The sequence below is a fragment of the Leguminivora glycinivorella genome, chromosome Z (genome assembly GCF_023078275.1).
Source record: "Leguminivora glycinivorella isolate SPB_JAAS2020 chromosome Z, LegGlyc_1.1, whole genome shotgun sequence".
Classification (NCBI taxonomy): domain Eukaryota; kingdom Metazoa; phylum Arthropoda; class Insecta; order Lepidoptera; family Tortricidae; genus Leguminivora; species Leguminivora glycinivorella.
Genome location: NC_062998.1, coordinates 19,834,590 through 19,860,025, shown reverse-complemented (window position 1 = coordinate 19,860,025; position 25,436 = coordinate 19,834,590). Strand labels below are relative to the sequence as shown.

Here is a 25,436-nt window from a genome sequence, read left to right as displayed (position 1 = left end):
AACAGTAAACGGCAATTTTTGAAAAACGAGTGCTAGTATTTTGAAATCTAGTAAATACTATTGTTCAGTGTGGTACTTCCTGGCACGACCACACTATATTTAATGATTTTTTTAATTTCCGTAGTGGTACAAATTCACGAAAAAAATGTACTTTTCTGTACTTACCTTTTTATAAAAAGTACCCTCATGGTTTCGGAGTTTCGACATGGGTTGTGGTCGTGCTAGATAGGTACTCCCTGGCACGACCGCACTAAGTTTTTGAAGTAATTTACATAGTACAATTTCAAAACACTTGTTTAGTATTCATTTCACCATCAAATTAAAACATAAATATAGTGTGGAAGGAAGTACCACCTATCTAGAACGACCACACCCCATGTCAAAACTCCGAAACCATGAGGGTATTTTTTTTTAAAAGGTAAGTACAAAAAAGTACATTTTTTTTCGTGAATTTGGGATCATCCACATATTACGTCACACCAAATTTCAGGTTTTTGGACCCCTCCCCCCCCTATGTCACGCTTTTTTGTATCCCTTTAACAGGGATTGTCACATTTAGTATGACCCCTCACATTGTTCGTCTTGTCTTTAATTCTATTAGTAGAATTTAAATAGCTAGTAGCGAAGATATGATTTCAAGAATTTCACGAAATCGAATGGTCGACATTCAAAAACCAGTCCCCAGATACTAGACCCGACACATTATGTTATCGTCTACTCGGAACATTTTTGAGGTAAGGAGTTCAAAATATTATTCAGATGGAGTTCGTGTTCTTTCTTAAATAGGGAATTTTACGTTACTCGTTCCCACCCTTTTACGCTGCAGTGAGTTCTGTCAATCTCCGACACAACACAATGTGTTGTGGGCACTGAGCGGACGATCGTGCGCGTCCGGAATCACGGATATACCCACTGCACTCCAAGCAACATTAAAACGTATACATTGCAACACATATTGAAACAGGTCCAACACTGCTTAGCAATGTCCTAGGGGTACCCCTGAAATAATTTATTTATGTATTATAAAAAAATATTTATCATATTCATGTAAAACTATTCACAGTTAGTAGCTGGTAAACAGAAGATCTGTTTAACTAACCGGCAACAACGGGTTTATTACTTACACAATACAAATGACACTATTTTCTTAAAATTCGTAAGTCTTAGCAATAACGAAAACTTTTAAATTCATGAACTAGCAAATCTTTGATGCAAGGTTTGTGCAGTGCTCGCCGGCGTAGGAGTAAAACTAATTCCTACTGGCGATTCACTAGAATTGCCGCCGTTTGATGCTTTTCCTTGAATAGCAGCAATTTCTTTCTGCAGTTTGCTATTAAGGACTTGTTTATTGACAAAGTTACGGCTGAGCCCCCGACCGCGGCCGCGGCCGCGGCCACGACCGCGCGCACGGCCTCTCGAGCGAGTGGAGCGCGCGCTGGCGTTGGATCGGTCCGACCTGTTAGACTGGGTGGACCGGTTGGATCCCACTGAGTAGACGCTCCCGGGGCCGCGTCTCTGTTTATATCCTCCTAGTTGATTGTTCAGCTGGACAAGACTCTGTTTATTTAAGTAATTAGCATTGCCGACGCTATTACGTCGTCGTTGCTTTGCTAGATCATTAGCTACGCTAACAGTCAACTGAGACGCAGAGGTGAAGGAATTGTTCCTAGACCGAGAATTATTTCGAGATAGCGAGTTATTCCTCGATAATGAATTATTTCTAGATCTCGATCTAGATCTGGATCGAGTAAATGTTTGAGATCTAATGATATTATCCTGGAATAGCAAATTTTGAGCTTTCTTATTGAGTTGCTCTTTTAGTATTTGATCAGATCTTAATCCCACGGAAGTGTATTTGTTGCGCGTGGTGAGGCCTCGTGCTCGCTTGGCGATGCCTCTCTTGGCGAGGGCTAGCGGGCGGCGCGCGCCGGCCGCTAGCGCGCCGCGCGGCACGCCGAGCCGGCTGCGCACGTCGCCGCGCACCTTGGAACTGGAACGGGAACGGCTAACACGATTTTGGCCATTGCCTGCAACAACACATTAATAAAGTCTTACCCAAGGTTTGTAAAATATCTACTGCATCCAATATTTTGGAAAATAAAAAGTTGAGTGTTAGAAATAATGGAGTATTAGACTACATTGAAGCCAAGACTACATGAAATAAAGCATCAGAAGGCCATAAAAACTTACCTCTAAATCTGCCTATTCTGTTTTGTAATGGTACATTTTGAGTTTCTAATCCTGCTCTCCCTCTCGGAGTCAGTCCTCTTGGCTGAGAGCGCGAGCGAGAAGCTGATCTAGCGCGAGAAGTGGATCGCTGCTGCTGACGAGAGCGGGACTGCGAGCGGCCGCGGCCGCGGCCCCGGCCCCGGCCGCGCGGGCGCACCTGCGAGCGCGACCGCGAGCGGGACCGAGCCCGCGCGCCCGCGCCCGCGGCGCCGGGAGTCTCCGCGCGAGTCGCCGAGCGCCCGCGCCTGGCCGCGCCACGCCCGGCCGCGCCGCGCCCGCGTCCGCCGCCGCGTCCTCGCCCGCGTATGTTCGTGCCTCCTCTGCCCCGCGACCTACTAGCTCGTATGATGTCATCTGTAAATAATAATCAAATATACGTACATATATTCACTACCTACGCCTTATAAAACAATGTTCTCGCCGCGGTATATAATTGTGTTCGTTTTTAGTAAAACGTCCTGCTTTGTTTACCATAAAGACGAGATTTGCTTGTATCTTTATATGAATAAACTGACAAAGCGGCTTTATAGCAATCAACAAAGTGGGACCATATACTAAACTCGCTCACAATTAATTATGGTTTTGTATGTATTGGTTGAAAATGTCAATACTTGCTAATCAAGTCGGAAATAATTACGCCGGCTAAGAGTTTTAATCGAAAATGCTGTCCAATCCATTGATAATTTAATAAAACAATGTATGGTGAAATTGTCTCTCATTCATCATAAGTCTACAAAAAAGTCTCCAATGGCATATGTCTATTTTCTAAGGAAATTTATTTACTTTACTCCCTGTGCAAAGCCAGCCCAGGTAAGTAAACTGATTTATTATTGTGATTTCTACTGTATTCAATATAAAGATGTCATAATCTTTTTTCTAATGAATGCTAACAAACATTGTATAGACCAAACAAGATTGAAAATTGTTGTTAACCTGAAGTGTGAAGTGAAACTTGTGAAACAAAGGCAAAATGTATAATTTCATTCCTCCTGAAAGCTATAATGAATCTGCTACTATTTAGTATATTATGCTAATAATTTGTTTTAAACTGCTGCAGTAAACCTCAAATGAAGGGGCTTCCTGACCGAAAGGTATACTCATCTACTCAGAAATTTGAGCCAAATGTGTAATTGTTATTTTGTGTTGCGCAAATAAACATTTACATACAAAAGTAAGTAACCCTTTTTGATAATTTAAACTGTTAACAATCAATATTGATGAATAGCGTCCAGAATAGCGGGGACTAATTTCACACAGAAGCTAATGATATAAAATAGAGTAGGTTTTACAATTATTTTTCTCAGATTGAATAAATAATGGCTGCTTTAATGTGTTATCTAAATTATTATTGCATAACACTATTTACCACCAAAAACAAGAAATAAAACAATATGATTAACCAATATAAAGCATTCTGCTGATAATAGAACCATATGAAAATCTTATATATAATGATGAAAAATGAAGCATTGACTGTATATGTATCTTACTGTGGATTTAAAGTAGTCGAAAAATATAATGCTGAAGAACATGTTAACAGTAAACATATTGATCATTTAATTGTTATTTGTTCAGTCATAAAAGTACTTAGGCGACTCCATTACCGTCTGTGTGAAATTTGCCACCGCTACTCCTGAACCTGACCGCTACTCTGGTGCTACTGATGAATCAAAAATGAATATGAAGACAGTCTCAGTATTTAAATTTTAATATTGTGACAGGTTAGTACTAAGAAGCCCTAGTGCCATATGGAACACCTAGGCTATAAAAGTTTATGGAGGCTAAGTACAGAAAATTGGAAATATACTCAGGTGGATCATCATTGTTAAGTCCTTTTTATTATACGAATTTTAAAATGTAATGTACCTTTGCAAAACAGATTATGTTCACATATTCAGTGAGTGAAACTATTCAAACTATTATAAAATGACCTTAATATTGATCTGTCTGGTGATCGCTGAAAGATTGTTAGTATAGTAATAACTATACAACCACGGAAAGCGGATACTGCGTTTATATTTTTATCATGATTCCGACTATGCAAAGCCGGCATTATATGTGTTTAACATAATGCTAAAAACTTTATGTCGTACACATCTCCTCGTTCGAACTGAACAAAAATATTTATTTACATAAACATTTTTCATTAGTAGAATATATATTACAATCTGAAAATAGATCCGATGCAACAATGAATTTGGAACTTACCTAATGACATATATGCAGAATCCGCCATGGTAAAAGCTTGTGGAGCACGTGTTAAATAAACAAGACCAAGACTGTTTCGTTTTAAACAATAGTAGATACCAACGTCATCAAATTTAGTTTAGAACCAATAAAATTGCAAGCATCTAGCATTGCAGGTTAAGGTTAATTTTATTTTAGTAAACGCCAAGCAGAGCAAGTCTTTTTTTTATAAATTCGGTTACCAATGCAATGGCATCCACAAAATCTGCCAAAATGACGTCAGCAACGGTGCTAGCACAAGGTGCACGTATTTTTTAAGCGCAAAGAGTAGGTATTGAAACTGGGTGGTTGAGCTCAAAGAGCATTGAATCACTACGTTTTACAACAACAACATACAACTTGAGCTTATTAAGCAGCTCCAGACTATGCGCGCGAATCACGGCGCGACGCCACGTACGCGTGTGGATTCGATACGCAGAAAGGTCCACACTCGCGTTCGCGGTGTCTCTGCGTGATTCGCGCGCATAGTCTGGAGCGGGCTTATAGCTCAAGTTGTATAATAGCGTTAAAAGATCGAATTGAGAGTAGAAAACTCAACTCAGTATTAATCCCGATCAGATCAGAAGTAGCTAACAGACGATCACACCACACGCGACCGTGGAATTTTTTCACGCAAGTGAGAGTGAGAAAAAAATATTTTTCTCGCTCCCACATACAGGATAGTTTGCAGTATGGAGATTTGGAGGATCTTTTTATTTTACCATTTTGTCGACGTGATTCCTATCACTCCTATACAAATTGGTACATACCAAATTTCAGCTTTCTAATGCTAACCAAAGAGCATTGAATCACTACGTTTTGCTAACAGTCACTGAGATCGTATAAGTTTGATTCGTCCAATGATTATAGGTCTGTAGATTCATCAAATTCCAGGGTCACTGTCCACTAGACCATACCGGCCCGATATTGATACCAAAGCAAGCAAAAGATTCCAATACTGGAAACTTGAGCGTGGCGAGGGTTTCAAGGCACGAAGGTTAAACAAACTTTTCCACCGATTGCAACACAATTTTTTTTCACCACAATATTGGAATCTTTCGCTTGCTCGGGTATCAATATTGGCACGTGCGGTTAAACAACTTTGCCCCCTTGTAAAACAAATAACTATTTCCCCTCACTAGCTCGGAAACACGTGTTTTGTCCTTTAATACCAGCGGGTAAAAACGCATTTTATCCACTAGTGGGTAAAGTAATTTGACCTTGAATAAAGTCAAATTAACTGCTTTAAAATTGATAAAAGTAGGTGAATCTAGTAATAAAGATGATTTTCCACCTGTGGAACTACTGGAAGCAGTGATAACTCGCTTCGCTCGTGGTTCAACTATAGAATCCTTTCACTTGCTCGTTTTTCAATTACACACTCGGCGTTAAAATACAACTTTGCCCCCTTGTATAACAAATAACTAATTGTATACTGATAGTGTAGTTTGCTTGCCAAATTTCAGTTTTATAGGACTTCAGGAAGTTATGATGGTAATTAGTGATTCTGTTAAATATGGTTGGTTGTCTTACTGATGATATTTTTGGTTTTAGACACGACTATAATAAAAAAATATGGACGTTAAGTGGAGTTTTTATTTAACAGAATGAAAATAGGTGAAATAAATAACATAATATATTTTTGTGAAATATTAATTTGTACATTATTTTATTTCTTCATAGTTAAATCAAAGTATACCTCTATAAACAGAGGCCTACAAGGCACATAACATACAAATGAGTTTGATTGATAAAACGAAATTTCGTGTTTCATAAACCAAATGTAATCGTTCAACAGAACAGACTACAATTATTCTTTAGTATGTCCCTACAAATAAAAACTACTGTGCATTTCAATAATATTTGATATTAATTAAAAATCTATCAATTGACCGTCATCACGGTTAAAGTTACGTACAATACAACACGGAAACCTAACAAGTTTGAAAAAGTCAGTCAATAGTTAGAATGGCGTACTCCTATCTCGAATCACAAGGCCGTACTGTTTAGGCATACTGTAAGGCCAGACACTTACACGAGTTTAGAATAGTTTACATTGCAATGCATGTTTTCAGTACATGTACATTATGTCATTAACTCATTACGTTATATATTAAGCCACATCGATCCTTAAGTACACAGGCTAATAGTAAAGCAAAACTTGAAATAGTATTGCTTGAAACAATTGACAAGATCACAATGCAATTGTGAGTTCATAAGATCTCTATTCCGCTACATAAGATTTGCCAGAACTGAATACAGCGCCCTGCAGCCGCCGCTACTCCCGCCGACAAGTGCGCGCAACAGTCCTTGTACTCAACTATCCGAGCTATTTACCAAGTAGGGTTTACTTGTGTCATTTATACATATTCTATTACAATTCATTAATTGGCAAATACGTCAAATAAAAATACATACATTTGAAGTTATGTGAATAAAACATTTAACATTCAATACTTCTAAATTCAAGACTAATATGTTACAAATTACAAGCGATAAAGACGCCATACGTATAAGTATAACATAACTAAGTCTTATACAACAACATTAAGATTTCCACTTATTATTGTGCTACAGGAATGAGAGTTGAATGCGCCGGCGACGTCATACAACACTTGGCACCTTTTGAGTATTAATGCTATCATTTAGACTTAACCATACCAGTATTCTTTCAGAAAACTACATACTAGAGGAGGCACACACTTCAGGTCGACGAAAAGGAGTTCAAAAAATATCATAGAAATAAATACATCTCTAGCCTACCATTAATTTTACTTTACAATAGAACCGTATCGATCGCATCCTTTATCACTAGGAGCGATAGTGCGCACGCGGAGGGCCGCGGCGTGCGGCCTAGAGTCGGATGTCGCTGGTGGCGGCGGCCAGCAGCGAGCCGTGCGCGTGCGCGGCGGGCCGCCAGCCCGCGTCCGGGAACTCCAGCGCCTCGGCCGCGCTCCCGGCGCCGCGGCGGGCGCGGGCGCCGCCGCCGCCGCCGCCGTGGGCGCCGCGGCGCTCGGGGGCGGCAGCTCCGCTTCGTCACTGCGGACGAACGTTCGGCACTGCACGTCATCCTGAGCACCGTACCGGTGTAGACTAAGAAACTTGAGATTGGCCACTATTGACGAGTTTATAGGTCTCGTTGGAAGATTGACAGTAGTGGCGGAGCGTTCGATTCGTTTCGTGCGAGTCTCGGAGGGTGCAAGCTCTAGCGACTGTCCGCGCCCGTAGAGTCGTGACTGTCCAAATCGCGGAGTCAGGCGACCGATCAAGTTATCCTCTTTTCGAGAGGATTTGTTCGTAGTTTGTACGTCTTCTGGCGGTTTAGATTTTTTCTTTAGAAAAAAAGGAGTCAGCCTCTCCGCGAGCGGTCGAGAGGAATTAGATCCGGTATCGTGAACGTTCGAGGTGGAACTTGACGTTTTTAGAGGTTTCATCGGGTTCGATTGGGGTTTTATAGGGTTAGACTTTCGCTGGATACTAATTCTAGAAAATATACCATAATCTTCTTTTTCTTTGCGGTCCGGTTCTTCTGTATTAATTTCACTGGAATCGTTACCGGACTCGTCCTCGCACACCTTGAGCACGCAGTAGGTGTCCCTCTGAAGCTCGTCGAGCAGGCTGTCGTCGTTGGAGAGCGTGTCAAGCTTGCTGCCGGGCCGGGGCTCCGCGGGCTCGCCGTCGGGGTCGGGCAGGCTGCCGGCGGAGCCGCGGCGCGGCGCGCGCTCCGGCTTGGGGTGCAGACGCGCGCGCTGCGCCGCGTGGCCGCGCGGCGGGACGGCGGGCGGCGCCTCCTCGGCCGAGGGTGAAGCCGCGTGACTCATGAAATTCGCCATCAACTCGTACTCTTTGCAGCGATAGGAGGGATCGGTGTCCTGCCGCTTCGGCGGGGTGGCGTCGGACTTGGGCCTCCGCTCGGGCGGCTTCAGCTCGACGTCGACGTACTCGCTGAGCGGCGGCCAGTCAGCGGCGGCGTGACAGGCGAGCGTGGCGCGCGAGGGCGAGAGTCTCGCGGGCTTGGGCGGGCGCGCCGGTTTCCCGGCGGAGTTGTCGCTGTCCTCGGAGGGCTCCTGCTTGAGGCACGACATGGTGAGGTAGCCGCTGCCCGCGGACTTGTTGGACTTGCCGGAGGAGCGCTCGTCGATGTGGCGCGACAGCTTGAGCGACTCGGTGCTGGAGGCGACGTCGAGCGAGGCGAGCAGCGGCGCGGGCGGCGCGGCGGCCTCGGGCGCGGCCGCGGGCTCGCTGCGCCACGTGCGCCACAGAAAGGTGCCGCCCTCGCCGCCGCTCATGCCCGACCCGGCGCCCGCCAAGTGGAGGTAATTATCATCACCGATGGGAGCTTGCCTACAAAATTAATATAATTATGTAAGTATGCAAAAAGTAAGCCAGTGAAGTGAGTATTCATTCTTGGAAATAAATAGATTTGAATAAATATTTTTACAGCATCAAGCCTTATAGGCGTTTTTGTTGAATGTTTATGGGTGGATGTTGTGGGAAACAACGAATGTGCTGTAGGTTAAGCTCAGTTGTAATGTTATGATAGTGGAGATGGTGTGGACCGTATACTCGTATAGTATAGTATGTAGTAATGTAGTAGTGTAGTGGTTGTTGTACTCACTTGCTGCCGTACTTGGTCTCGCGCGCGAGCGAGCGGTGGTAGACGCGGTGGCGGTGCTCCAGGTCGAACATGGCCTCCTGCAGCTCGCGCAGCGTCGCCGTCTCCGCGTCGCGCTCCTCCGACGGTGGGCTCTCTACACATTACAAACATACATGTACATCATTACCATTAACACTTACGCATACAACAACCCGCCTGGTGGGAACCCGCTAGGCGGGTAATGCGCCATTTTTTGTCTGGTAGTGAATGTGTTAACATACATACAAAACAATCATGACTCGGGAACAAATATATGTACTCATCACATAAATAAATGCCCTTGTTGGGATTCGAACCCACCACTGGCATTACCCACTAGGCCATACCGGTCGTCACCCGAAAGGAAAAACTTGTCAGGGAAAGTACCCTTAACCGTGGGACGTCACAAATGTACCTGTATGAAAGCGTAAGTGGACGGGAAAGGAGAAAAGCAAAGGCGGATGTGTTACCTTGCAAGGCGAGCGCGCGCTTGTCGAGCGGCGCGGCGTGCGCCACGAGCAGCGCGTGCAGGCGCTGCAGGTCGCGCGCGGGGTCGAGCCGCAGCGCGAGCGCCGCCGGCCCGCGCCGCGTCTCGCGCTCGCCCGCCGCCGTCGCCTCGCACCCGCCGCACCCCTCCGCCTCCGCCTCGAGCCGCCCGCAGCTACCGACACAACACATCACTACTCAACTACTCATCGCACAACTCCCCTCAATCATGTTTGTCAGCTCAATAACATGCTTGCCATGCGTAAACATGCCTGCTTTCAACCTAATACTATTTGAACCTAAATAACTGCTACGAAGCTCGGGTAGGGTAGCTAGCTTTATCAAATCATTACATTTTATAGCAGCTCAAGGCCTTCCTTTACTTCATTCATTGTTCCAATGCCTTATTTGAAAATAGGTTCTGTGTAGGTACTTATTTAATTCCATAAACACCCATTACCTAGACAGAAGAGAATATTTATTGGTTTTCCGACGACGTTGGACGAGAACTCGTGTGCGAGTTTCATTACATTGTAGTATTTGGTGTACAGTCCATGTAACTAAGATCGTATGCGAATTCGCAGTTTCGCACGGCTTCTGAAGTGTGAAGTATGTAGTTGTACATACCACGTCCACTCGGTGTCGGCGTAGTAGCCCTTGTGCGGCGGCCAGGCGGGCGAGTGGCGGCACAGCGCCGTGAGCAGCCGCACCCACTCCGCGCGCTCCACGCAGTTGCTCGCCTGCACGAACAGCACGCGCTCGCGGTGCACTGTGGAAAACGTGACATCCTCAACTTACAATACATAATACCACGCCAGATTTCATTTCTCAATCGATCGTTCACGTTCGGCTAGTCATCAACTTCGCGAGTTAGATAAGGTCATCAAATCAAAGAACTACGTTAGAACGTTGAAGCGGTTATGCTCTAGAGCATACAATTTTCTTCTAAGACTAAGGTAATCACTAATCAGCCTCAACAGCCAATCAGTTAAAACATATTGCACAATTTTACTAAGCAATAAAATTTTTTTGTAGATGACAAAACTCGTTATATTATTAAATTTTTGCTACAATTTATTAGAATTCCGTATTTTCATTTAGTAAATCACATAAAATAGAAGTCTATTATCGGTCATAAATCAATTTAAGAACCAACAGTTTATCCATCACGGACGTAGGTACAATATAATTTCCTTACACTAAACTATAACTAATTAATACATGCATGCACTATTGTCGTAAGCATCAAACTCTTTCATGCTGTAGAATACTCTACCAATAAGCCACTTTTTGAGAACACTTACACTTTTTGTTTATTTTATTTTTGAAGACTATAGGCCTAACTTTTTTTGAATGTATATCGATACTCATGTCTTCAAGATAATTGTTATCACTTTCGCTGCCCCATTCGAATGCTGTCTCGAGCTCTCTGTGAGATTTTGTGCCTTAGGGGGCCGAAATCTCTTTTAATCAAATCTCTCCCAGAAAACTTGCCAATGCTGTAATGTTTTCTTGGACCACGCTTTGTTGCGGTAGTTTTTGTAAAGAAAAAGGACGCAAAAATATTATAAATTGACTGTTAGCTTCTAACCCTTCCTACACTTCTAACCTAACCTTCTAACCTTCGGTTACAGAAAATTGGTATGTAGAAATTACAAACAGTTTCGCTAGGTCGTCCTTCTCGATTGACCATCATTTGTACTGTAATCATGTTGTGAAATAAATATATCTAATCTAATCTTTCGAGAAAAGGAATCCAATACTCATGAAACTTACCGGTTTAAATGACAGATATGTAAACTTTAATCTGGCATTTATACATTATTTTAGTTTATTTATTTACTTACTCTGTACGATATCAAAACTTTGTCCAGATTTCATTCCGCATGTACGTTAATTAGTCAAGGTTTCTGGACGAATAAGCCATGGATCGTACTTTTCTTCGAACACGACTCATCAGAGCCTGCACCATCACGTCAGGATACCTTTGTCGCCAGGTCCACAGTTTTCGCCGCTCCTCCACGGAATTAACCTCCCCGCCTCTATTTTTAAGAAACCCTTTCATTATACTCCAATATACCTCGATAGGCCGGAGTTCTAGGCAATTTAGTGGATAGCTATATTTCGGTACCACGGCTACACCATTTTCTTTGTACGAGTACCACTCCATGACAGGTTTCGCGTAGTAACACCTGGCAAGGTCTGGCCAAAATAAAGGCCAGGAGTGGTGTTTCTTAATAAACGGAAGTAATCGCTTTTGTAAGCACTCTTATTGATGAGATGCTGCCGTTTATTGTTCCGGCAGTGACAAAAGAGCTGCTTCTTTTCCCGCAACTGCTAATTGCCTGCCAAAGTAGGTATTTTTTTTGGAAACTTAGATCTTTTTTTATTTGACAGTCTTTGGGAGCATCTGTGCTAATTTTGCTAGTATAAAACTCTTGGCCAGGGATTTCTTAGAAATCGGATTTTATGTAAGTTTCACCGTCCATCAGAACGCAGTCAAATTTTGTTAATAAATTTTCGTATAAATAGTTTCTCAATCGAGTTTCTGTTGCTGATTTCTGTCTTACATTCCGATCTGGTGCCGTTTTGTGCTTTAAAACTTCTTAGCCCTGCTCTACGTTTCATTTTTTGAACATATCATCGGTCATTAAAAATTCAAATCCATGCTCCGAAATGTTTGACTTGGCAGAAAACCAAGCGGCTGAAACTCTGATCACATGTTGAAAATAATAAAATTAAAAATTTGTAGGCGGGAATTGGTAATTTATTATGTTATTTCGCTTTACGAAAATTTCGTGGTGTATATTGCCATGAAAAATATAATTATTTTCCTCGCAATCGAAGTGAAAAGTAGAGTGTACAACAAGGGCATAAATGTACATTTTTACCCGAGACAATTTTTTGGTCTGAGTGAAGCGAAGCGAGGTCACTTTATGCCCTTGTTGTACAATCTATTGTACTGTAAGGGTTTTATGGAATACAGCGATTTTGTTCTTGTTTGAAATATTTTACTACCAGTCATGAAAAAACTCTATGCGAACTCAGCTCCTCAGTGAAAACAAATAGGTGATAGTGCGGTGAACGTACCAATTTGGAAGATGTTGTTGGCGCCGAGCGGCGCGCCGGCGGTGGGGCAGTCGACGGGCGCCACGGCCAGCACGCCGGACAGCGGCAGGCGGTGCGCCGCCGCCTTCGCCCCGCACCGCGACCACGTCAGCTCGCCGCTGTAAATATCACACCCTCACATACTTGCACTACGTCACAAACGCTTCCTATTTTTACTCAACATTAAGTGAAATCGCGATGTTTAGGAAGTTATGAAACTTGAGCTAAGTAACAGGCTGTAGTTTTACCAACATAAAAGTAACGAAGACACATGTAACTCCTTTACACTGGCATCGAAAATGGCGGCGCTTACAGCTAGTCTGAGTAACGTAATCTTTCAGCACCATAATAATTATGAAACTATGAGTCACCTTTAAACTAGCGTCTCCCTAGCACTGGAAATACGCCTTTATTGACTAGACGCCGACGCTTGAAAGACGTTAGTGTGCGGTGGGACAAGCTTGACACGTGGATCAATGGTTGGATGAAGTAGGTACCTGGTGAGTCGGAAGTGGCGCCGCTTGGCGTGCGCCTGCGCCGCGCGCGCCCAGCGCCGCCGCGGCGACCCCACGCCGCCGCGCACGCCCTCCGACCGCTTGATCATCGTCCTACGAACACAAACCCGCAACGCTGTAGCAAGCACGCAAACAAACACAAACAATCACATCACATTTCGCTTTTACGCTCTTACGATATCACACCTGTGTTTATGCTACTTTTGGGATATTACATCCAAGATTTGTATATTTATTTCGCAACACAAGAGTAGGCGTAACATATTATAGATTTCGATGAATTTATGAACCGACGTCACGAACTGCAGTAAAACTAGATCAGCAGAATGCAAAATATTAGAATGGTGACCTAGCCACATTCTAGGCGAGGGCCGTGAGGAACTGTAAAAGGTTCCATGGTTGACGGAGAAAGGGTACTACTCATAAGAAAAGTGAAAAGTGTCAGTCCTTTATATGTATGTATTTTTTGTTTAGGATCTACAACCTCACATTAGACTTGGAAAAAATACCTTCAAGTTTCGCAAAAATATTTGAATGAGAGTGTCACTTTAAAAGACTGTACAGATTTAAGCAACACACAATGCAATTTAGTGACGTCAGTGTACAACCCCGAGTTAAAGCACAAATTTAGCTGGAGCAAATGACCCAAAGCAAAGACCATGAACGGGGTTGGCCTATCGAAAAACAAATAGTGTGAATAGATAATCACGTGGTTATTTACTTTTTGACCTTTAATTATGATCAGGAATACACTGTTCTACATGTTATACCGTGTATGTACGAGTAGGTTATTAGATTACAGATGCCACATAGAAACGTAGGGCGGATAAGCTGGATTTTTTTGTTCAAGATCGTGGTAAGTGTCGCAGTAAATGTTACCCTGTGTACTCTATTCTAGTCTGTTGATTATTTCATAGGCTTCACAGCTCTAGTACTTCGAAAAGTCTCTAGATCTAGAAGATAGAAAGCTGGTAAGTAAATAAGAGAAGGTAGAAAAAGCTTTATTTGGGCATATTCAATTAATATTACCTCAGTGATGCGTACTGTGTATGCGAATCAGAGTATAAAATAAGTTTATGTCCCATGTATGCCCTACCATGGAAGACGCATACAATTGATACCATGAGCATATGAACACAAAATAGAGTCATATCAACCAATTTTGGCAGCGAGATTGATATCGTGCCTCTGCAAAGGTTAGTAAACGTGATAATTTCGTAGAAATTTTACGTTTAAAATAACAGTTGCACCGGAGAGGCAGTCACAACAGCTGCCAGTTTAGGTTGGTCTGACTTCAAAATGCTGTACAATATTTTTCATCACATTTGCTGTTTAAAGGTCTCATTGCGTCCACGTGTACTGAAGAATAATGTACTATTTTAGTCCCAAGAGAATAATGGATTTAGTTTTAAAAATTAATACAATCCGTACAATACTTCAGGCAAAGGACGTTTCAGTCAGCCAAGGATTTTTTTGCACAAGTAAAATTTTGATTATTAAGCTATAAAAAAAATTATACGGTATGAAAAATGCATTTTATTTATGTTTTACTATTATTTCAGTATGTTTTAAATTTATTTTGTAAATTTCACGTAGATAAATCGTTATAATTTGCAATCTGGCAGGAAATTGTGATGGCCATCTCGATTTGGGCTTGACCGCGTTGCCATAGCAACGGCCGCAACGGGCAGTACAATACCGCCATTCATTGAAGGTTTTGCCTTATGATTTTTTTGATTGTGTTTTCCTCTCAAATGTGATGAAAAATATTGTGTGTAACTCAGGAGGTAAGGATTTTGTAAACTCGTGTCTATAACTCTCTCCAGCCAGCGGCTGTCGCGAGTTATTACACTCGTCGACAAAATCCCCCTTACCTCCCTTGTTGCACAATATACTATTGTGGCAAAAAGCGTATATTGTATCTAGTAATGTATGTAATGAATATTGTGAATCATACCCATATCTGTTCCGCGTGAGGCACAAACAAAGAAACATGTAGTTAGAAGGATTGTAGAGCGTGTGTAGTAAGGAAGGATGGTAAAGTGAAGTAGAAGAGTCGTGTAGGGTGTGGCGCGGTGAAGTGGCCGGGAGCCGCGTCACTTACCCCTCCTTGAGCAGCACGGGCGACTCCTGCACGCTGCTGCTCTGCGTGTCGGAGCTCGTCGAGATTATCTCCAGGAATTGTTTTATTGCTTGTACCTGTGGGGATAAACTCCATTTAGATAAGAAAAGATAGCAAAACAAGTCTAAAATAGTACATTACGATACTAGTGCGAAAAAAAGGAAGTTCGAAACGACTGGCGATAAATTAAAACACGACCGAAGGCAGTGTTTTAAATCGACACTAGTTACGAATTTCCTTTTCGCACGTGTGTCGTACGACGTTTTTCAGTACAGTTGATTCTCCGAAGTTTCGACCTGGCATATAATGAACCACTTATCGCATTAGTGCGTAAAAAAAACACCATCTGTACTGAAAAATGATTATCAACCCTTCAAACGCCTTCTTAATACCCGTCGCAAAAACGACGGGGTGTTATAAGTTTGACGTGTCTGTCTGTTTGGAACGGATGAACTGATTTAGATTTAGTTTTTTTTGTTTGAAAGCCGAATTAGTCGGGAGTGATCTTAGCCACGTTTCATAAAACTCGGTCCGGAAAAAAATTTAAACTGTAATGAACAAATTGAAGGATATTAATTCAGTACTTTAGCAATTCCCGTCAACTTTGTACAAAAATTAAGGGAAAAGTTAAATTTGTTTTTATTAATTCCTATTTTGTTACCAAAATTTTGTTGATGAATTGAGATTTTATTAAGTTTTATTTCGTCATTAAGGTTCTCTAGTATCTATATTTTCTTAATTATAACAATTATCCTGTATATATCTTACGAAAGTCGAATTATATTACTAAATGTTGGTAACAAAATAGGATCAATTAAAATTTGCTGACGTGGCATTGTACAAAGTTGACAGGAATTGCTGACTTATTGACAACGACGTTCCAGGAGTTAAGAGACCTTTCTGTAAATCTGTCTAGGTTACAAGTAGATGAAAGAGTGGCGTACGTGTCGGGGAGTGCAGAAGCTGCGGTAGAGCTCGGCCATGTACTCCTCCTTGCAGACCTGCTGCGCCGAGCGGCTGCTCACCAGGTTGCCCAGCGACTGGATCGTCTTCGAGATCAGCGTCAGCGTCCGATTCGTTTGCGGGTCCTGCAACAAAGAATAGTACATTGTGCAACAAGGGAAGGAACTTGAATATTACTAACGAGAGTAAGTTAAATCGAGACGGCTTGCCGGACCGATTTAAAGACTCGATTTTGTAATATTCATACTCCCCAAGTTGCACACAATGTTTTTCATCACACTTGCAACATAAAAATATGTAAAAAGATAAAAAAAAAGTTAAATACGGCACTAAAAATTTCATAACTCCCTCGGGAGCCCGATTTTTGTATAAATCACGCTCCGCCTGCGTGCAAAATCACATTTAGTGTGCGAGTGTGATGAAAATATTATTTCATCACACTCGCTCGTAAACGGTGTTAGTACACGCCAGCCATCGATTTAAACTTCTCTAGATACACTATCACCTACAAATTCGGCACTCAAAAGTGTCCGATCGCTTAGTTGCAAATGTGTGCGTCCAGTTGACAAACGAAAACTTCGCAATGTAGTAAAAACTACTTTCATTTTTTTACAAAAACAACGTTATTTCTTAGTACTTAAAGTTCAATTTCAAATGCAAGCAATTGGCGGTTATGACATTAATGAATGTGATCATCGCGAAAGCCATAAAATTTTATTACCGCAGATCGCAGGTGTGCATATTTTTAAAAAAATCTACGTCTTATTGCAACCAACTTAAGTTTAATTTCGTTTGCGCTGCAACAATCTAAACGCCATTTTTACATTGGGAACGAGGATGGACAGAGGCATCATGGGAGTCGCGCTATGAGATGAAAGGCGAGAATGAGGAAATTTGCGGTATTTTTGCGAAAAACTGTTTTAAAAAATCCTATTAGATAGAAAATTTCTTAAGGAACAAAACGTTTGGTATAACATTTTTCGAGATGTTGCGTATTTTAAGCGAAAAAAAAATGAGTTTTTACTGTACGATATTTTTATTGATATTATCTCAAACAAAAAAATATATAAGGTACGGCGGGACAATTTGGACTGGGGGACAATTGCAACTGAACTGATTAATATCTCCACGTTTTGCAATGTTTGCATTATTAAATAGAGTCAACTGAGGTATATATATATATATATATATATATATATATATATATATATATATATATATATATATATATATATATATATATACCTCATATATATATATATATATATATATATATATATATATATATATATATATATATATATATATATATGTGTGTGTGTGTGTGTGTGCGTGTAGTGAGTGTATGTGTAGCGATTATGTGAAGGTAAACAGTTGAGGGATTGTATGTGGTGTGTGTGAGGGTGCACTTGGAGAATATGAATTAAGTAGCTATTAAAACAAAGAAGAATTGAACGATGACATTAATTTATTATTCTACGTATAATTTTTTTCAAAGCTTTGTTTGGGTAAATCTGCTCTCCGCTCCTCAGCCATTGCATCTTGCGCCATTTTTCCCTTTCAACGTCTTGTTTTGGGAATCTGGAATAAAAAGCTTTTTTATTACTTAAAAACGAATTTGCTATTCCCGGGTTGTTTCTTTTTATAATTAAAGTAATTTATAAGATATGTATTAATATTATTGAATTGAAATCATTTATTTCAGACTTATTGGTCCATAATAATAAATAAATACATACATTATTAATATGAAATAGGCTTCTTTTACAAAAAATATAAATTAGCGACTCCATCATTCCATTTTTAACTATGTTCCACTTCATCCATCTTTTGTCGCCGTCCGCTCATTACTAGTATAGCGCGAGAGAAAGAGACAAACTGCGTAAGACCAAATCAAGGAATTTACTTTAATTATTCTAGAAAATAAATGTTTTTTGTAAGTTAGGAAGCCATTTTGACCACAAATGCATAACATTATAAAATTATTAACAATTACTTACCGGAAATACGATACGTCATCCTTTTTCAACGTATATAAGGTGTTATTTTTGCACTTTTTTACGGAGCACTTAGGCATGTTGCCGACACGGCGGATGAAGCGCTACTGACCGCCCAATTGTGCTTAGAACATTTTCAAGCACAATTTGCTGCGGACACATTCTAAGCCGTGATGGTGCATCTAGGTAGTTTAGATCGATGACGCCAGCATACTGATACGTAATGAGCTATTTTACCGCCTTAGGGTGGTATAGTGAATACCTGGGTGGGGCCTTCCACGACCTGTCAAAAATTACAAGATGGCGGATGAATGTTCGAGTTGTCAGCGTAGATACATTTAGTTTAAAATTTGGTTATTATTTCGCCAATGTAATGAAAAACATTGTGTATAAAACGGGCTGCAAACGCTGCCTGTGTGGTGACGGGTTAAGAATTTCACCACCCCCTTTCTTCCCGTGCGTGTCGTAGAAGGCGACTGTGGGATATGGGGTAAATTGTGGCGTAGGCGAGAGGCTGGCAACCTGTCACTGCAATGCCACAGTTTCGTTTTCATTTAACCCCTTATTTGCCAAGAGTGGCCCTGAAGCTTTAGTAGTTTCATGTGCTCTGCCTACCCCTTTATGGGATACAGGCGTGATTGTATGTATAAAACGGGCGGCTGAAGGATTACAAACTCGAGTTATTAAAGCCCTCCGCATTCGGCTTCAGGCTATCGTTCGTAATCCTTCACTTACCGCCCTTAATTTGCTATTATTGTGTTAAGCTCATTCAACTTATTTAAGCATCCGTTGCTAAAGAAGCTAAGGGTTTACCAGTTTTGTATAAGATTTTATTTTCTTCTCTCATTGATTGCTGGTCTCATCTTAAATCTTATGGAGTACAGTTGGTTCCAACGGCTGCCTCTAGCATTAGCATCTAGCATTCCATAAGATTACACGTATTTGTGACAATCATCGCTGCCTCTCACACATCTTGCCAACAAAATCTGTACCACCAATATTTTTCATCATGAGATTTTGCGAACAGTTCATGGTGCTTTTGACTTGATGGTGTGATTTTTGTGTTTGGATCAATTACACAACGAGGAGCTGATTAAAGTAACGCATGAGACTAACATTTGCTCGTTGATAATAACGACGTTATCGAGACGAACATTTGGGACTAACGTCACACCTCGGACAACGGCGATCAAATATATGAAAGAGGCGCGATCCTACGCACTCAGTGTTCGTGTAGGTGAACTCGACTGGTCGCCTTGTTGACAGGCGGTAACTGTGAAGTAACCGAGAGCGTGTGAGCGGCACTTTCAGCGGGGAGCGGGAGTGGTCATACTGTACGATACTACTCTTTATTAAATATAGTGTGCTAACGTCCACAAATATAGGTAACATGTGACTCACAATTTGCTCGGTGGTAAGGTCGAAGAGCCTCGGGCCAAGGATGGCGGGCGCGAAGAAGCGCAGGAAGATGAACCCGGAGACGACGGAGTAGCGCACCTCCGCGTTGTGCGGGAAGTGGCGCGCCGCGCTCTGCCGCAGCGCGTCGAACAGCCGGCACATCACCGCCGGGCACATCGCGTACGACGACGTTATCGAGTCGAACACCTGGGACACCACCACACAATATAACTATACAAACATACACTTGACTGATAAAAACATAATTCCAATACGATCCGCTGTTAATTAATCAACGTCAAATTCATTGCTGCTGCTCTCAATATTACGCGAAGGCACTTGGTCTTGTGTACAGTAAACGGCACGGCCGTAAAGAATGCACATCGGTTTTGAAAAAAAGAAACACAATAACGTCACAGAAGCAAGAAAGAGACAACGCTCTACGAAGGCGAAATACCAAGCCCCCCTAATAAAAATTCGTGTAAAATGCATATACTCATCCTTGACTTCCTTATGACTTAGATAATGTATTGAAAAAGGATGGATATATGCTAGTTATTTCTCTTTTTGGTAGGTGGTCCCTGGTTTTGTGTTAGCTAGGGATGTTACTTTGTCGATTCAATTATCGATAAAATATGCACTTACTTACGTTCTCACCTTAAAAATAATATAAACGTTATATATATAAAAGTAACGAAAACATACAATATTGATATAAACATTTCATTTGGATTATTATGTGGCTTTTTGGCTATGAAAGTCATATATTCATACATTCTTGCCTTCTTGGCTAACCGTACCTACTGATTGCAAATAAATGGTTTGTTTATGTACTTACCTACATAAACGGTCACTTCTCTTCTCTTACCAAGTCCTAATATTACATTATCATACCTATATCTCTGATCATAGGTCTGTATGCCTCCCTTTTTTGTAACGTGAATAAAAAGGACGGCATGTTGTCTATGACTATATTTCTATGATAGTGTAATATCGGCCTAAATAGTTTGTAAAAAATAGAAGATGGGAGATACGAGTATAAAACAAATAAATACATTCTTCTCTTCTCCTTACGCAAAGACCTAAGTAATTTAATTCGTGTAGCATCCCTCTATTAATTTCTAGTCCACCACTCAAGAATCTACTTATACTTACCTCAATAATATTTTCTCTATCAAATAGAAAATAAAACAAAACGGCAGTGTAGGTACCAAAATTTATTATTTCAATAGTTTCACCTATTTTTAGTTTCTTTTTAATAATGTTTGAGAATTTCTGGAAAACTAAAAAATACTATAAGTTTAATTCACTAGAAATGTTACATTACCATTTACCCAGTCTGTGATACCTGATCATCATTAATCATTTTTATGTCCTTTTCAATGCAAGAATGTCAATAGAGTTAATGTCGGGACGTCGATAAAAATGACACATCACTAGTACAAAAACATAACCTAAAAACAGTTTGAAGAAACTTCAGAACAGAATTTAACATGGTAGTAGTTATTATATAAACTATGAAAAGATCGTATTTTATGCTTTGTTTAGATCCTACAAATAATAGTATCAATAACTGACCGAAATTCACTAATGAAACACAGCAGGTTCTTGGGAGTTTTCTTTTCTCCATGTACGTGAATTACAGTCCTTAATCACACAAGCCATAATCACACAAGGAACTTGAACACATCACAGATAAGAATTTAGCAGGATCATCAACTATCTATCAGGAATAAACACAATTAAATTAAAAATCGGCCAGACGACCGCCGAGATATTTGATCTAATATAATACGATTATGTACAATTGTCAAAGGTAGACACCTGGGGAGACATCTGGGGGCCTGCTCCATTTCAGCTTCTTGGCCTTCTTTTTGGTGGAGTCTTGGGAGTAAAGGAACCGCGAGCATCGCACCTTGAACTTCGTGTTTCCGGTCTTCTTCTTCGGAAATCTAAGAAATATATAAAGTTGAATTTGTAAAATAGCTAAATAACAAGAGAATCATAACAAAGAACAATAATCATTGATGGCGTTTTTAAGGTATGAATATTGATAGGTTATTATTGCAAGGTCGATAAAACACATCACATCACTATGCTAAAAAACATAACCTTTCAGAGTTTGAGAAAACTTCCAAAAAATATGCAAAAATCTATACAGAATTGAATAAGATTTGAATTGTATAAACTACTAATATGTACATTTATATTTCTGCCAGGTCGTATCAATAAATATTATCAAAAACTCAAGAAACTTACCGATGAAATGATATAACCTCTTGCGTGTTTTCTTTTCTTCCTGAATGTGATTTGCAACACTTGATCACACAAGCCATAGTCAGAAATGAAACTTGGAACTATCACAAATATACACTGAGCTATTTTTTCCACGATCTATCAGAAATCCTCACAAAATAAATAAATATCGTCAAGACGACCATTGAAGTCGCGCTAAAAACTCGAACCAATATAATACGACTATGTACAGTTGTCAAAGATGGAGACCGAGTGTGAAATGACAAACGTATATTTAATTTTGCCGTATAATAAATGGACCCCAGGTCCGTTTTGACATCAGCATTTAGGGACAACCTTCGAGAAAACGAAAGAAGTTGTGGAATATTGTCTCATTCGCTCATATAAAAAAGGTAATAGTGTGGTGTGAGTAAGATACATGTCACCGAGCTCTTATTTTAGCATGGCTTCCATGCTTTAGTTATACTTCCGTGCGAAATACCGATGTGCATTCTTTATGGCCGTTTACTGTACTAAAGTATGGCGTCCATGTATTATTATCCAACCGGCGTATTATGCTTCCAATTTTATCACTTATCCACATGAATAAGACATTTGTCACTCTCACACTGACATGCCAAAACGTGACGTCACATAGATAAGTGATAAAATTGGAAGCATGGTACGACGGCTGATTTATATATAAAAATCTTTCAAACTGCTATAGCATTATTTACACAGTACGAAAACTCGTACACGCATACACATACGGCATTTGATTGGTGTGCCGAAAGTATCTAACCCCAACAGTCAGCAATGAAATCAAAATCGTATGCGAATTCGCGCGCTGATGAAATATGCCCTTATAATATAATATGGTACCTACCATAATTTCCGAGCACAGTTACCATACTACGCCATAGTTTTGAACTAGTTCTCACCGTATTGTTTACGCACGAAGGACAGAAAGGGTTTCGTAAGCGTGAGATTAACATCTACAGTAATATTAAGACAATGAGAACAGGTTTTTCTAATCGCTTATTATAATAAGCAACTTTCAAACACACTCAATTTGTCAGTAGAAAATGCTCGAGAAAACTATATAATTTTCTAAGAGGGTTATTCGACGCCTTTAGCTCCGTAAGTCCCATTAAGACGACGCTCAAACTCACAAGCGATTTAAGATACATTGCGTACAGTTGCTATGAAATATATCGGAACTGCCAGAGCACTCGGAAATATCAAAACACGCCTCTATTGTCAAGACTTTAGAGTGCGTTTTCCGCTATTTGTGAGAGCTTTCGCGGCTCTGATAAATATCGACGGTCGGCTCTAATGGCGACTGTACTATTGAAACTACATCCATTTAGCCGACCGAACAAATACCGCATTGTAATGAAACTCGCATGTGATATTTCATAGGATCTAAAGTTAGCCGTTATCCGTTACCCTCTGCACGTAGTGGTTGAGGTTGGCGAGGTTGGGCTGCACGGCGGCGGCGGGCTTGACGCGCGCGGGGTCGATCTCGCAGGGCCGCCGGTCGGCCAGCACGGCGGCCAGCGTGGGCCGCAGCACGGACCGCAGGTACGCGGCGCCGCTCAGCCGCATCGCCTCGTCCATCATCTTGGACACCAGCGTGTTGCCGCGGAATATCGTCGTCGCGTCCCTGCACACAAACAAACATACCTTGTATATTAACCACGTAATGTTACTTATGGAATACACGTTCGTGTTTAATAAGCACAATATAATAAAGGGTACTATCGTACAGCATGGCCACTCCCGCTCCCCGCTGAAAGTGCCGTCCACCCCTCTCGGTTACCTCACAGTTACCGCCTGTCAAAAAACGCACAGTCGACCTGTCATATTTCACTCGTACAAGCATAGTACGCGTTCAACTACACGAGCTTAGACTGTGTGCTAGGAAAACGCCTCTTTCATATATTTGATTGCCAGTGTCCGCGGTGTGGCTGCGGTATCAATAAACAATACAAGCTAATCTGGCAATGATTTTGATAGCCCCGCCTGTCCAAGGAAGTCATAATTTCATAGAAGTTTGAGGTTTAAAATAACATTAGCACCGGTGAGGTTGTCAAGCACCCTGCCAACTTAGAGACTAAGAAAAAAACGTAATAAAACTGTAGTTGTGGGTTCGGCAACGTCAATTTAGGTTTCCCCAAACCTCTAGCCGACAAAAAGTCGCTCGTTAGTGTGAAGAGGCTTATGCGTCGTCGTCGCTGAGCACAACCGTACGCATGTTCATACTAACGAGCAATTTTTGGTCGGCGAAAGACGGTTCCGCGTCGATATGTTTGGGGAGACCCTTAACATAACCTGGCAGGCAAGTATGGTCGCGCGATAAAAGATAAAACATCTGGCCGTCCCTATCGCACTTATAAATAGTTCGATAGGGATGGCCTGATGTTTTATCATTTGTCGCGCGACCATATTTGCCTGCCTGCTCTTTCGTATGTATGGGGAACATGAATATAACTCACGTGAGCACAGATATCTCCGCGTCGGCGAGCTCCCTGACGACGGGCACGATGAGGTCGTGGTGCGTGAACAGCCGCACCAGCGGCTGCGCCGCGTCCGTCTTGCTCGCCACGATCTCCCCCAGGATGTATACCGCCGATGTTGTGATGGGCTGTCAACAAACATTGTTATTTAGCTATCATCACCGTAATGTCACATTAGATTCTCTATTTTTTTTTTGTGAAGATTGTGATTGAGAGGTGAAGATAGGACATCATGCGGTTACTAGCAGATGGGAAATGCCTCTAGCCGCCTATTAACTAGATCCCTTCACCCTGTGTAGTTTGCAACTTACGGTATACGGATTTTTGCCAGGTAAGTACAGTACAGACAAAGTTGGATAATACACGACATAAAAGAAGCATTGAACATAACCGTTTATAATTTTTCTTGGAGCTTGCTCATGTCGCCGCCGGCCGACACGAAACCATACAAAAAATTGTCTTATTGAGGATTTTGAATGTTTTATATAACGGACTACGGCGGTTAAAGGACTTAGGGGTAAGCGAAACAAAAAACTTGGTTTACTGGAAAGCAACGCCAGTGAGTGCAGATACCAACCTTCTGTGTGACACTCATGAGGAAGAGCTCCTCGAGGCGGCGGTAGTGTTGTATGGGGAAGACGTGGTCGACCGTGTACTGCAGCAGCAGACGCAGCGAGCCGAGCGCCGCGCCGCCCGCCGCCGACAGCCGCGTGCCCGGCGGCGTGGCGCCGCGCGACGCCGCGCCGCCCGCGCGAGCGCTCAGGAAGAACCTACGGGGAACACGTTCCTTACAACATGCCGTCGCTACTACCCCCGAATCAGTCTTGGAACAAGACCTTGGTGTATTATCTATACATTATAGAGCTACGTTTGTATAAATAAAGGATTGTCTACTCTTCATGTTTTGGTCTGGTAAAATAACCTGGATATCACAGGACAGGACGGAAAATTACCAATTAAACGCTACGGTCAATACAGTGACCTGAATCAGTTGACAGATAA

At 41.5% G+C, this 25,436-nt stretch overlaps 2 protein-coding genes across 3 annotated transcripts in view; both read right to left on the bottom strand.

The window, feature by feature from the left end:
• Window positions 1–579: 579 nt before the first annotated feature.
• LOC125240885 (serine/arginine-rich splicing factor 4-like) lies at window positions 580–4,787 on the bottom strand. The gene is made up of 3 exons (XM_048149032.1): window positions 4,438–4,787; window positions 2,191–2,583; window positions 580–2,027 (listed from the first exon to the last, which is right to left on the bottom strand). Exons 1-3 carry the CDS (start codon window positions 4,463–4,465, stop codon window positions 1,189–1,191), a joined length of 1,260 nt encoding a protein of 419 aa, XP_048004989.1. The 5' UTR covers window positions 4,466–4,787; the 3' UTR covers window positions 580–1,188.
• A 1,246-nt stretch (window positions 4,788–6,033) lies between these two features.
• The window catches only part of LOC125240953 (GTPase-activating protein), a 44,513-nt gene continuing 25,110 nt past the window's right edge, over window positions 6,034–25,436 (bottom strand). Inside the window, exons 5-17 of one of the 2 annotated variants that reach the window (XM_048149162.1) lie at window positions 25,012–25,204; window positions 24,414–24,562; window positions 23,365–23,581; window positions 19,684–19,887; window positions 16,267–16,410; window positions 15,305–15,399; window positions 15,158–15,163; window positions 13,183–13,293; window positions 12,668–12,804; window positions 10,205–10,346; window positions 9,562–9,752; window positions 9,074–9,206; window positions 6,034–8,799 (exon numbers count right to left, since the gene is read on the bottom strand). In XM_048149162.1, the coding sequence (XP_048005119.1) occupies window positions 7,227–8,799; window positions 9,074–9,206; window positions 9,562–9,752; window positions 10,205–10,346; window positions 12,668–12,804; window positions 13,183–13,293; window positions 15,158–15,163; window positions 15,305–15,399; window positions 16,267–16,410; window positions 19,684–19,887; window positions 23,365–23,581; window positions 24,414–24,562; window positions 25,012–25,204 (3,295 nt within the window). In that variant the 3' untranslated portion in view covers window positions 6,034–7,226. The remainder of the gene's footprint in view (window positions 8,800–9,073; window positions 9,207–9,561; window positions 9,753–10,204; window positions 10,347–12,667; window positions 12,805–13,182; window positions 13,294–15,157; window positions 15,164–15,304; window positions 15,400–16,266; window positions 16,411–19,683; window positions 19,888–23,364; window positions 23,582–24,413; window positions 24,563–25,011; window positions 25,205–25,436) is intronic. The other variant, XM_048149163.1, reaches the window with a different exon arrangement.